This window comes from Lathamus discolor, chromosome 5 (genome assembly GCF_037157495.1).
Source record: "Lathamus discolor isolate bLatDis1 chromosome 5, bLatDis1.hap1, whole genome shotgun sequence".
Classification (NCBI taxonomy): Eukaryota; Metazoa; Chordata; class Aves; order Psittaciformes; family Psittacidae; genus Lathamus; species Lathamus discolor.
In genome coordinates this window covers 58,305,605-58,318,062 of record NC_088888.1, presented here as the reverse complement: position 1 = coordinate 58,318,062, position 12,458 = coordinate 58,305,605, and the positions used below count along the sequence as shown (strand labels likewise).

At 39.5% G+C, this 12,458-nt stretch overlaps 2 protein-coding genes across 8 annotated transcripts in view; one reads left to right on the top strand and one right to left on the bottom strand.

The window, feature by feature from the left end:
• Positions 1-12,458, bottom strand: part of CEP85L (centrosomal protein 85 like) — a 109,366-nt gene that overhangs the window by 44,037 nt on the left and 52,871 nt on the right. The window lies entirely within an intron of this gene.
• PLN (phospholamban) lies at positions 2,868-11,665 on the top strand. Of its 2 annotated transcripts, none has more exons than XM_065681003.1 (3): positions 2,868-3,085; positions 8,210-8,244; positions 10,768-11,665. In XM_065681003.1, exon 3 carries the CDS (start codon positions 10,891-10,893, stop codon positions 11,047-11,049), a length of 159 nt encoding a protein of 52 aa, XP_065537075.1. In that variant the 5' UTR covers positions 2,868-3,085; positions 8,210-8,244; positions 10,768-10,890; the 3' UTR covers positions 11,050-11,665. The 2 variants fall into 2 exon arrangements, with proteins under 2 accessions (XP_065537075.1, XP_065537077.1); XM_065681005.1 differs by lacking the exon at positions 2,868-3,085 and adding an exon at positions 3,182-3,352.

The following is a 12,458-nucleotide window of genomic DNA, read 5'->3' as shown; positions in this document are numbered from 1 at the left end:
CCCTTGTCTTCATTTTTAGTTACTTTTAAACCAAACATGTGCAACCCAAGAACCTCAGCAGTGTGGTGTCATTGTAATTCAGTATGAGAGAAAACTGCAGCAGCACCATGAAATTATGCACTAGCCTAACTTCTCAGACTTACTACTGATTTTTTTTTACCTGTGTGTTATAGTTGCGCTTGGATTATGGTTCATTTCTATGCAAGGTCACGGATTACCAACAGACCAGACACAGACATCTCAAACTCTACACAGATTATACAGTTGCCCAGTGTCTACAGCTGGAAATTTAAAAACTGGTATATGAAAGACAAGCATAGTCCAGTGTGAAGAGGATTTTTACTATTATTATTTAAATAAAGGACTTGGTATGCTGCAGTATAACACACCTCTTTTTGGACATTATCCCAAATATCATCTAGATCTCTAAATAAATTTATCAGAAACATGCTCTCATGGCAGATTTCTAATCCCACTGGAGAGAGCCCAGATCATCTCCATTTAAGGTCAAGCAAGCAACAGCTGCACATTTTTGTTTCCCAGAACAAAATAAAGTAGACCAGAACCTCCAACAGAGATTCTTTTTAAAAAGCTTCTCCTTCTGATATACACGGGTGTCTGGACCCATTCACACAGGGGTGAATCAAACAAGACAGCATGTGCTCGTATATCCTGTCTGTACCTGTCAGACTGACATGTCCCATTAAGCACCTTTGTCATCTGCCTAGGAACTCCACCAAACTCCCCATGAGCTACGTGAAGGAGTGATACTAAACTGGAAAACTGTTCTCCAGGGAGGGTACCCAAAATAAGCTTGTTGCCAGAGAAACAACATCAATACAAGGTCTACAACATCCACACAGTCTGAACTTGTACATGCTATTGCTATTTAACGAACATATTTTCTATCTTACAATTTCTTACTGGACTTAGACACTTACAGAAGGCATGTATTATATTTCTGATGACAGTGCTATGTTTATTGATGCCCTACCTTGCACATTTAAGCATCATTCTTTAAAAAGGTGACCAGGCTGTGACTGTGTCAGCAGCTCACAAACAAAACCAGCATTCTTTTATGGCTTCTTGTTCCTAAAAAGCTCTAATATGATGTTTCAGTCCAATTCACTGACAAAAAAAAGCTGATAATTTGGTGTGGAGTAATTAAATAACATGATAATTTTACAGAGACTTGGTAAAAGGGAGAAACCTGCATCACAGCTACTGCAGTGCTGGGAGTTAGACTTCAACAACAAAGTACAGAAGTGAATTTGAATAGTACAAGTTTCATATTGCATCTTTAAAAAAGCAAACAATGCCATGCTAGCAGCACTTTTGCTGGATTACAGCATGCAATAAAAACGTGAAGCTTCCCTCATAAAAAGCCCAAATACAGTTTGCTTGAATGTGAGAGATTTATAGTGTTAACAATGCCACTATAAGTAAATTATGTAACCATTTTCACTGGTAAAGAACTATCACTCCTCACTGTGGAGATTTTCAATTAACTTTCAACTGAAATATGTGACCCTATATTTCTGGGTTTGACATTAAAAGATAACAGAAAGCAGGCAGATTTATTATATTAAAACTGAGTTGCCAACTTCAACTCTGTTACTATCACTTTTCCAGAAGAGCTAAATCTTATTTACAAAACTAAAAATAGGGCTCAATTTGAAACAAGGTGGTACATCACATCCAAGGTCTTTTTGCCTCTGGTTTGAAGCATGTATCACAGCGAGGCTTACAGGGAATGAAAAAACCCCAAAACCCCAATAAATTAGAAAAAGAAGACACCACGTCTGATTTCCTGCTCAAAGCCAAGCACTAATTTATGCTAAATAATTATTGTCAAAAGTAGATCTGTAAGTGTTCAGAGTTAGGCTGACCTTCTGTACTTTTGCCTCTAATTTCCCACTGAGGAAGAAGCATGTGCTGTCAGCTGCCTCCACATGCAAAGCCTTATGCTGAATGCTTGCACACTCAACAGTTCAGTCCTTTCAAAATCACCAAATCCTCTACTTCCTGGATGCACAAAACCTACCCCATATATGCACTGTGGTCTCATTTGCCATTTCCCAGCACAGGATAACATACATAAGATAACCTGGGAAGTAGCATCCAACTGCTGCTCCTGTCCGAACAACAGAACAGGTTGTCAAGAAATCACTCGGAGAGTTTCCAACCACAAAAAAAAAAAAAAAAAATGGGGGGGAGTAAGTGGGAAGAGCAGGCATGGGCTTTAAAGGAAAAGTAAATGCTTCAAGTTATATAGGAATGGTAAGTTTATCTCTGTAATTTATCACTGGATTTTATTTGGAGAAAAAAAATCCTCTAACCCACAGATCAACTGAAAGGTTGGAAGAGACTTGAAATACAGAAGAATTATTTCATTTCAAGCATTGTGAGAAGAAAGATGATACTAGAAAATGCACATCATACTCTAAACTGAATACCAGCTGTGTAACAGAATTATCAGAACTATGTATATGGGAAATACAGTTTAAGAAATCCCTTGTACAGAAGAAAATCATTCCAAGCAAAAAAAAAAAAACAAAAACACATGAAATGTGATCACCTACACTACAGATTAGGTTTTTAATGATGAAGAAACACTACTGTAGCAAAAGTAACATGTCCAAAATTGCCCCCTGAAAAAATTCCTATTTATATTCCTGGTTAAGAAAAGGCATAGTGTGAGCAAGCAGCTCCCTTTGCTACCCCACTGGAGCAAACCGCTTCCCAGATTCTTTAATTCTGTGTCTGAGCAGGTGGTCTCCCTGGCACACATCTCCCTTCACAAGAGGGAAGATATTACCCATGTTTAATACATTATTACTGTGAACAAGTTTAGAGGAGCAACTGCCTCTGCCAGAAGGCAGAAATGGGACCAATCACAACTTGCAAGCTGCTGAATGACACTGAGAGTCCTGCCTCTGAAACTTTTGTTATTTTTTTCCCCTCCAGCCTACTTCAATTGTTCCCACAGCTTGGTCACAGACTCGGACAAGTTGCCAGAGATCCACAGACACTTCCCAGAGCCTGGAACAGGCTCCTCTGTGCTTCCCTAGCAGTCACACCAGAGGTAAGCAACCTGTCCTCTTTCATGCTTTTCGTTCTTGCAGCAAGGCAGTGTAGCTGTACTTTAGTGTAAAAATGCCTGTACTTAAGGGCTGGTTATAACTGCTTATCAAAAATATGGAAATGTGGGCACTGCAGCTCCGAGTCAAAACTGTAATGCCGTGGGGACGTATGCGAGCAACAGTAAAGGCAACTGAGACTTTTCTACATGCTTGTGGGACACCAGCTTTCCTTGGGTAGATGATTCACACAAGTAGTATTACACCAGAAGGTGAGAAGCTTTGAACATGTTCCTCAGATCTTTGCCTCTCCTTCTAAATTTATCAGGTTTGGGGTTTGAGGTTGTGTGATCTGGGGTTGTGCTTTTAGGGTGGGTTTTTTTGTTGTTGTTGTTTTGTTTGGTTTTTGGGGTTTTGTTTTGTTTTGTTGTTTGGGGCTGGGATGATTTTTGTTGGGTTTTTGAGGTTTTTTGGGTTGTTGGGTTTGTGGGGTTGTTTTTTTTTTTTCACCTTTCTTGTTGGTTTGGGTTTTTTTTCCTTGCTTGGTGAGGGCTTTTGTAGTGATTATTATTATTATTATTATTATTATTAATTGTTTTTAAATACAAAATCCACAAAGAGACAAACTCACTTAAAGTTTTATAGAAACCCCTTTTGTTCCCACAAAGCTGCCCAACCACAGCCCAGCAAAGGTAAAGCTCTTTCATCACTTTTAATGCATAAAACCAGTTTTCAGATCTAACACATCAAGAGAGAAAACATTTTTTGCTGTATGATGAAAAAGTACCCTTAATTTAAAAACATAAGCAGTGTATAGCAGTACTGGAACAGATATCATGTCACGTTCAAGCATGCACTGAGTTGCTTGAATTGCAGTTCAAGCTACATTTTTCCTGTGAATGTTTTTGAAGGCTTACTTTCTCGTTGGTCATTATAACTGCCAAACTTGTCATAGAATGCTTCTAGCAACAGAGAAGTAATTTATTTAAGATTTGTAACATGAACTTAATTTCAAATGCGGAAAGTAATTATTTTCAACTAAGGGAAGCATGTGCACACTATACAACAAAATATAACCCCAGTTTTAATATCACTGCAGAGTGCATCTTAAACAGAAATATGTCACATAAAGAACATCTTAATATTTATATAAACAGATACTTTTAAAAGGATTATGATTCATGAATATGTGGGTTTTCAAGGAATTCCTCCTCCATACAAACATGTTCCCTTCTATCAATTCACACCTTACTAGTTATGTCCACTTAAGGTTTTGGTTTTAGAAAAGTCAGATTTAATATAGACCTTAATTATATGAGGCATGGTTTCCCTGTTACTGAACAGACACACCTAATTCCGTTTCCTACTAATGACTGGTAGGCACCAGGGAAAAATACATGCAGGTGCTTGGGCTTGTGCTCAGCAGCCTTGTGCCAGTTTTGAATAGACAAGTACTGGAAGTTCTGGACATCCTGTTACTTCTAAGGTAAACAATCTATTATCAAGTTCTCTAGAAGCTGTTTCCAGTAGGCAGAAGCACCACTTCAGACCTCCCAGTGCCTTCAAACCCATGCCTACAATGAGCAAGAAGATCCTGACAGACAGATTCTTTTCAGGGTTAGTGTTACATAAAATGTATTTTCCAGTGAAGAGAGAGGTTACTCTGCCCCACAGAGCATCCTGCTCTCCTAACACAAACACTGCATACACACACCCTTGAAAATACATAGTTTATGCATACACACACAGATTGAATATACATAGAAACTTGACTGCTGCAGGCAGCCCTTTACTGAACTGCATTGATAGCTGCAGGAGGGTAGACGCCTGTTCATTTGAATTCTGTTCTGCCACAGAGTTAGGTAATTTAAAGAAGATGACATTGTGGCTCAGCTGTTAAGTTAAACCTAAAAACATCACACTGATAACATCCCATATCACAGGAATCCAAATGCTGAGTAACAACAGCCGACAGTCCTGACAGAAGCATGTGCTACATAGCAGGTGGTATTACAAATCAGATGTGAAATACCACATTTAATTTACAGCACGTAACAATTTTCTGCCTTTTTTTTTTTTGCCACTCATTCGTGACAACAACTATGTTACTTGCATTTAGAGATTTGGATTTATGCATACACCACGTTTCTATTTTTAGGAGTTGCACTTATTTCTCATCCTTGGAAAACATTAGGAATATAGTGTCTTCACTGGACAATATGGAACTCACTAAAATCAGGTTGTAATCAGATAGCTTGAAGGTGATTGTCACTGACTTTTTTTCAGACCACAAGACAAGACAAATGGGATATAACCACACAGCTACAAGAGCGCCTTTTTATTTGCTTTAAGAATAATTTGATTTAGGAATAGAAAAGTACCCCAACTGAAGAAACAAACTCCACAGGAAAGTAATGTTACATTCCCTAACAACAAGGTGCTAGGCACCTGGTGCATCTAGAGGTGGAAGCAGTTAATTTCACAAAACAAAGTTACCCTGTAAAAGCCAAATCATACCAACAGATGGGAAAAAGATATGGTTATTTAATATCTTATTTTGATGAGGGGAAATGATGAGTATGGAGGCTGAAGCACCTGCTCAAGATCCCACTGCCTGGTCCTGCAGCAGTTGCAGGGAATTTAGCCCAGTTGAAAACTAACACAAAGCATTAGCTCCCAGGCAACTCTAACGAACCAGCACACAGATAGAAGTTCCGGTTATCCATGTGGATAACTTCAGGGAAAAAAAAAAGGTACCAAGCCTGGTGTGTTCAACTATTCATCAGCATAATTTCTGGGCATCTACACCTGCCACATTCTCATGGACTTGAAATACAGATAAAGGTTCTTACCAGTGATCTTATTTCTAGAACACTGAGAACATCAAAGCTAGTCAAAAGGAAGATTGTAAAAGTAATGGATTAATAAGATAGGAAGGAGAAAAACAACTTAAAGTGTGAGCCTTCCTTGTCCTTTCCCAAACACAAGAAGTACTGACACTTCAGTACAAAACAGATTTTAAAACAAAAGGTAAAAAGGAGGAAAAACTGAGTTTGCTTTTCCTGCTACCAGCATGTGCCAAACTCCAAGATGAACTGTTGCTTCCTGACCCATCCTAAGGAAGCGCTTTCTGGAGGTGACTGAGAAAATGACATTATATGGTACGAGACACTAACTCTTCAATGACTTAATGTACTCCAGCTGCAGTCTTCTCCTTTCTCTTGCACAGTTATTTGGGGTTTTTTTTCTACATTTCCATGCTCTTCCTCTGCTCATCTTTTCATACTTTCCTCCCTCAGTCTGTCCTCTCCTGCACTAGTGTCTGCACTCTTGCCCTCACCCATCCCAGCAATTGTTGAATTTGCTAATATCCTTAATACCCTTCTTCACTGACACAACTGCCTAGGGCAGCTCTCAGCCTAGCATGAGAATAAGCAACAGAATTCTGTACCTGTAGCATAGGTAAATACAAAATCCAGCTGCTGGGGTAAATCTTAGCAAGTCACGTCCATACTTCTTGGGGTGTCTTTGTAAAAAGAACAGAAGTAAAAAATTATGACATATCTTTACAAATCACTTCTGTACTTGAGAACCTGTAAGCAACTTCTGTTTTATCACTGGGAACTTTCACTTACTGAAGTGACAGTAGCAAGACCCTCTAGAGGTCTCCAGTTAATTCACACTGCTTCCTGCTTCACTCTTTTCTCACTTCTCATCTTCCTCCCTCCCCCTCCCCAAAAAAATGAGATTTTTCAGACCTGAAGGTCTCAACTACAGTGACTCCACACTGCCAATGATGAGGTACATTACAGCAGGGTTCAAAACAAAGCGATGCAGCTTGGAATAAGATATATTAACAGAGGACAGTCACCAATGCCTACACATCAACTGCAGATGCTGTGCCCAGGCAAAGCTTTAAAACACTGTAATGTCTTCTGTGGGGGCCATACAATCTACAGACAATGGTGACAAGGGGCTTTGGGTTCAATTAAACTTACAGCATTTAGCCCTGCATGCAGAGTTCCCTTTTGTTTGTCACTATACACACAAATCTTTCAACTTACCTCTTCTGAACATGTAGAAGATGCCCTTCCTATCTAAGAGTACCACACTGATCTCAAATTGCTATAGGAATTTCTTAGGCCAGGTAATTTTTGGTAACAGCTTTAAACACAACCAAGGATCATGTAACTTGATGGTACGCTTTGCATCACTGCATTGTGGTTATTAAGATATTTCTTTTCAATGGATGAAGCTGAATTACTGGTGTTTGGGGACATCTCATTTTAAAATCTATGTGATAGACTGTTACACAATAGTACTTTTTAACAATGCCCTTTCAGGGCTTCACTTGGTTGTATGGAACAGCAACAAATCAAGTGTGTCAAACCTCTTCCATTCCACTGATATCACTGCTGCATTTAGTAAACATATGACAGGAAACAATCTGTGTCCCAAATTGCTGTGGCATTTCCAAAGGAGACAAATTTATCCTGTGTGACTTTCAATGGAGTCAATGTAGTTGCACCAGGAACGAGGGTGGCCCACAGTTTTCTTTCTGGTCACATACCTCCTCACATTGTGAAGGACACCCAGGAACAAAGATAAAAATAACCTAATACAAATCGGGGAAACAGTCACATGTCAGGGAAGGAGGACGCAACAATTGTGATCCGTGACTCACTCTAGGGCACCAGGTGTAGGAGACCCCTTACATGGAAACAGACTGTGTCAGCCCCATGATCTCTACCTGCAGATTCGCACTGCGCAGAAGACAAGCCTTTCACATCCACTAACAAACTGGATTGAATGGATAGCTGCATAGCAATGCAGCCAGCAGTTTCTTCTATGCAATACTTGGGCTTGCCACACGAGTAACACAACTTTAAAGAAAGGTCAAATATATTTTGTCCTTTTGCTGCACTTTCAAGAAGTGGTGCATGCATAATACTTCCTTAACAGCAACCTAAAGCACAGTCAGGGGACTAACAAGGGAGAAGAGCTACTAGTTGTGGCAATGATCAGCCTTTATTTCAGTGTAATTATTTTTCAGACTGTTCATTTTGACCTTGGTAGCCACCCATATGCAGCTGTATTACTGAATCTGTTTCTCTTTATGCATACTTTAGGTGGGTGACAGCGCCATGAAGGATTAACAAGGAAGGTATGTGTTTATTAGTTTAAGCCGTGTGCTTGTAAAGACAAACTTTTTGTAATACAGACACAGAATTTGCTTCCTTTGCTCATGAGAAAACAAATCCCACAGACAGGCTTAGTAGGTACAACAACAGGCAGGCATTTCAAAATACCTATAAGAGCTTTTAAATCAAGAAAACCAAGTTACTGTATTTTGACCTTTCCTCATCTCTTCCCTGCACCACTTTCTAGCTGTAAAAGGTATATATTTTAAGTTACATTACCTTTCTTTTTTTAAGATCCTTTTGTATTGCCTGTCTGGTCATGTATGTCCAAACAGATAATGGTGGCTCTGCTCAACTGAGCCTTCTGACTTACTGCCTGCTCCCTCAGCAACATCTCTCACCCGTTCTAAAGGAAAAGTATTTTTTTCCCCCTTCCAGAGAGATCTCACTATTTCTCCTCACCTGCCTTGGCCTTGCATCTGCAATGCCCTGGAAGTACTTCCAGGTCCTTCCCCCTTGAAACAGCCAAGTGAAGCATGCAGCAATGCAGCACTGCAGGTGCCAGCACATGTGCACTTAAATCTAACGCAGCACAGAAAATGGACTTATTGTGCGCATATGCTGGGAAAAACTTATGCTGTTCCAGTCCTTATAAGGGCCCCAAGAAATCAGGAAGAAGACATATGTTTCTGTCACAGGTCACACACAGCCAAAAGACCACAGGTTGCATACACCCTGCATTAAAAAAATGATGTAACAAGTTGTGTTGAAGTCATCCGCAGGAAATATTGTTCTCTGTGCAGTGTCTGTCACACAAGCTGGTTACACAAACTTTTCTGTACTAGTGTAAATGCATTAGTGGTTCATCTAACATGCCTTGTCTAGAAGAAGATAAACAGCCTAATGCACCCCTGCCTGTCACGGGCTGGGAGAACAAATGTACTTTCAGCCAAGTCACCTGAAAATTCCTGTACATGTTTTGCTTTTACTGCACTTGGGGCAGACAGTGACAAGCAAAAAGCTAAGCAGAATACTTGGCAAGCACTTTAACTGCTTAAATAGACAAAACCAGACACAGCATAAAGTCAAAGCTGAAAAATTAGTCACTACAAATAAGTTCTTGGTGTGTGTCTTATTCACAATAAAGTTAAGATCAACTATAGCTCAAAACACTGTAACAAAATCTGAAGTTCAGTTTTAGGAAGAGATGTCATCACATGTAATCCTCTAAAGTTATTAAAATATCCGTGTGTAATCTGGTTTCCTTTGAAAGCCTCTTTTAAATACAACACTGGCACTGGCAGCACATATATTGTGCTCACACAGTACTATTTGACCCTATAGGCCTACATCGAAGGACAAAAAAAGAAGAGTCTGAAAGACACTTCTGTTTTACTTTAAGGTTTTTCCATTTTAGCCACATATAAAGACAAATTCATGGACAACACAGTACTGATTCAGTCATGCTTATCATTTTATTTGGGCAGCAGATATCTGACAAGGAGAAGCCTGGGAAAGAGATGATCACAATATAAATTCATAAAACATTCAGGCGCAAGTGCAGCTTTAGGAGCGAGGTTTGAGAAATGAATGTCTCAACATCATCTTGAAAACCAAGTTTTCATATTGTGGCAGCACCTACAGATTCCACCACACTATAAGCTAAGCATGCATATATCCAAGCCAGCCTCTTGTCACGGAAAGTTCACACAGGAGGGTTTTACACTGCAACTACTCTTTGAGAATTTTAAGATACCTGACACCCCATGCTTCATCTGCATTTAAGATATACTTAAAACAATTCAGAGGCAAAGTTATATACACATTTTATTTTGCTCCTCATGGCAGTGCTCTGCCTTTGCACCCACATTTAGTAACACATTGTCCTACATGTGTATTACAAAAAAACCGCATTAGTCCTTACTCTGTTTTGTCTGTTGAGATATGTATTACTAAAAATTCCCTATAAAAGTGATGCACTAGCTTTTAATTACACACCCTGAAGAATTTTTATTTAGAATGGAAATGCTTCAACAAGATTTCTTGCCCCCACACCTTCCAAAATAAGGTCCTGGTAAATCAGATTATCTGCCCAGGTCAACAATAGCCAGCAGTAATATCCAGATCTCCTTGCTGAAAGGTCTGCGACTCTAGCCATTTCATCACGCTTTCACCTGTGCTTGAACAAATGAAGTGGAGGTGGGAGGGAAATCAGCCATGGCCTTCTTGCAAACGGTAAAGGATAAAATGATTAGGACCTATATCAATGATGTGGCTAAAACCCACATATCCACAACTTCCATTTTACAATTCCCCAGCACTGCTAAGAAGCAGGTGCTCCATAGTTTTCAGGAGAAGCAGCACAATACAGCACAGACCTAAACTTGAAAAATAAAATTATAAAAAAACTGTTTTAATCTAAAAACATGGTAAACGCAATCTATTAATTTCAGGCTTTTTAGAACTTTAAAGCAATCTCTACTTGCACTGATCAAAACACTTCTGTATTTCTAACTCTTCACTTTTCTACTTTCCTACTTTCCCAGCTCCACAAAGGCTCTCTAAAACAAAAAGAGAAGATAATAGGCACTTTGCACTGTTCCTGACAACTTTTCTTCTTTCCTGCCCTCTTAAAACCTCTGATTTGTGCCCTCTGCTTTCCTGTTGCCATGGAGAAGGTCCAATACATAACCCGTTCTGCTCTGAGGAGAGCCTCAACTATTGAGGTGAACCCACAAGCACGCCAAAGGCTCCAAGAGCTCTTTGTGAATTTCTGCCTGATTTTAATTTGCCTCTTGCTGATCTGTATCATTGTGATGCTCCTCTGAAGTTCCAGCACTTCTCTGCGCTGTCCTCTAGGAGAGTCACCCCCAGAGGGAAGACACCTACACTGCAACTCCCAATGCAAGGATCCTCTTGTGAGAGGGGCTAGCACTTGGACTAGAGCTGTATGCCAGCTATCACACTGTCTCTTACTACCTGCTACACGTATTAAAAACACACTACTTCTGTACAGAACGGTGTTTAGAGCCTATTGTTACAAAGCTGTGCATGACCTTATGTCTCAATCAAGAGATGTCTTTTCTGAATGGGGTAAAGTACCTGCTCTTCATGGAGTTGTTAAGTTCCTCAATGTTTTAGCTACACCCCACAAATGGCAACTTCACTTTTGTGGCAGGCAGTGTTTTCAGGTTTCTCTGAAAGTCCTTAAGCCCTTGGTGGGGTTCCAAATTTGACATGTGTCTGCCCGAAAAAACATTTACAGGCACACAGCCCTCAATGTATCCTAGTGAAGTTTCTGCTCTGCTTACTCCAAGATGCTGTATCTCTGCATTATCAACTGAAGGCACTCAAATTGGTTTAGTGTTTTTTTAAGGAAATAGGAAAATAAACCAAAAACCTCTAACCCTGAAATAAAATCCATTTCATATGCTTTCCTCCCTATTTACGGGATCTTTTATATATATAGTCTCATGTGTGTATATATATACATACACACACCCCACACACCTGGATCTGAGAAAGAAGGAAGAAAAAAATAAACAGGCATCTTCATTTACAGTATTTTTCACTTAATACATCCTTACAGAACTAAGTGACATCTGAAAAGTTTGTTCACTGTGTTTTGCAGAAAAAAATGAGACTTCCACACTGTATCAAAGATTCAATTTTCTATAGTCATTCAACTGATATGACAGTTGGCATAACCCAGAAATAATTCTGAGTTCTTAATATTTGGCCTCAGACACCTTTATTATGGCCTGCTGTAACTTACAATTTCCTTAACTTGAAGATAGAGAGAACTTGGTACTTGCCAATGCCACACAAGGTAGCTTGTATCTGATAGGGTAATGGGGAAGGTCTAGGTCACCCTTACTGCTGTATTGAAGTGTATTGCACAAGTAACACCACCACCTACGCCTGCAAATGCTTGTAGGGGAAAAAAGGCAAGTATTTCCCTAGAAAAAATCATACATATAAATTACGAACAGCTAGGCACAAGACACAAAAGCATTGCAGAAGTATATTTTCGACATATAAACCGCAGTCTATACCCATAAAAGATGAAGTTCCAACAGTTTTCAGTAACAAGACTGGGCAGTAGACTTCTAATCCTCCTATATGTTGCTGGTGCTAAGCTAAAATCCTAGAAAATTTATACAGTTTCGTATTTTCAAGAAAGTTCAAGGTAGACAGAGGTCAAAGAGAAATCCAACTTTTAAACAGGTATCTTTCT

Excerpts from the sequence above, each read along its gene's own strand:
- PLN (XM_065681003.1), top strand. The coding sequence starts at position 10,891 with ATGGAGAAGGTCCAATACATAACCCGTTCTGCTCTGAGGAGAGCCTCA.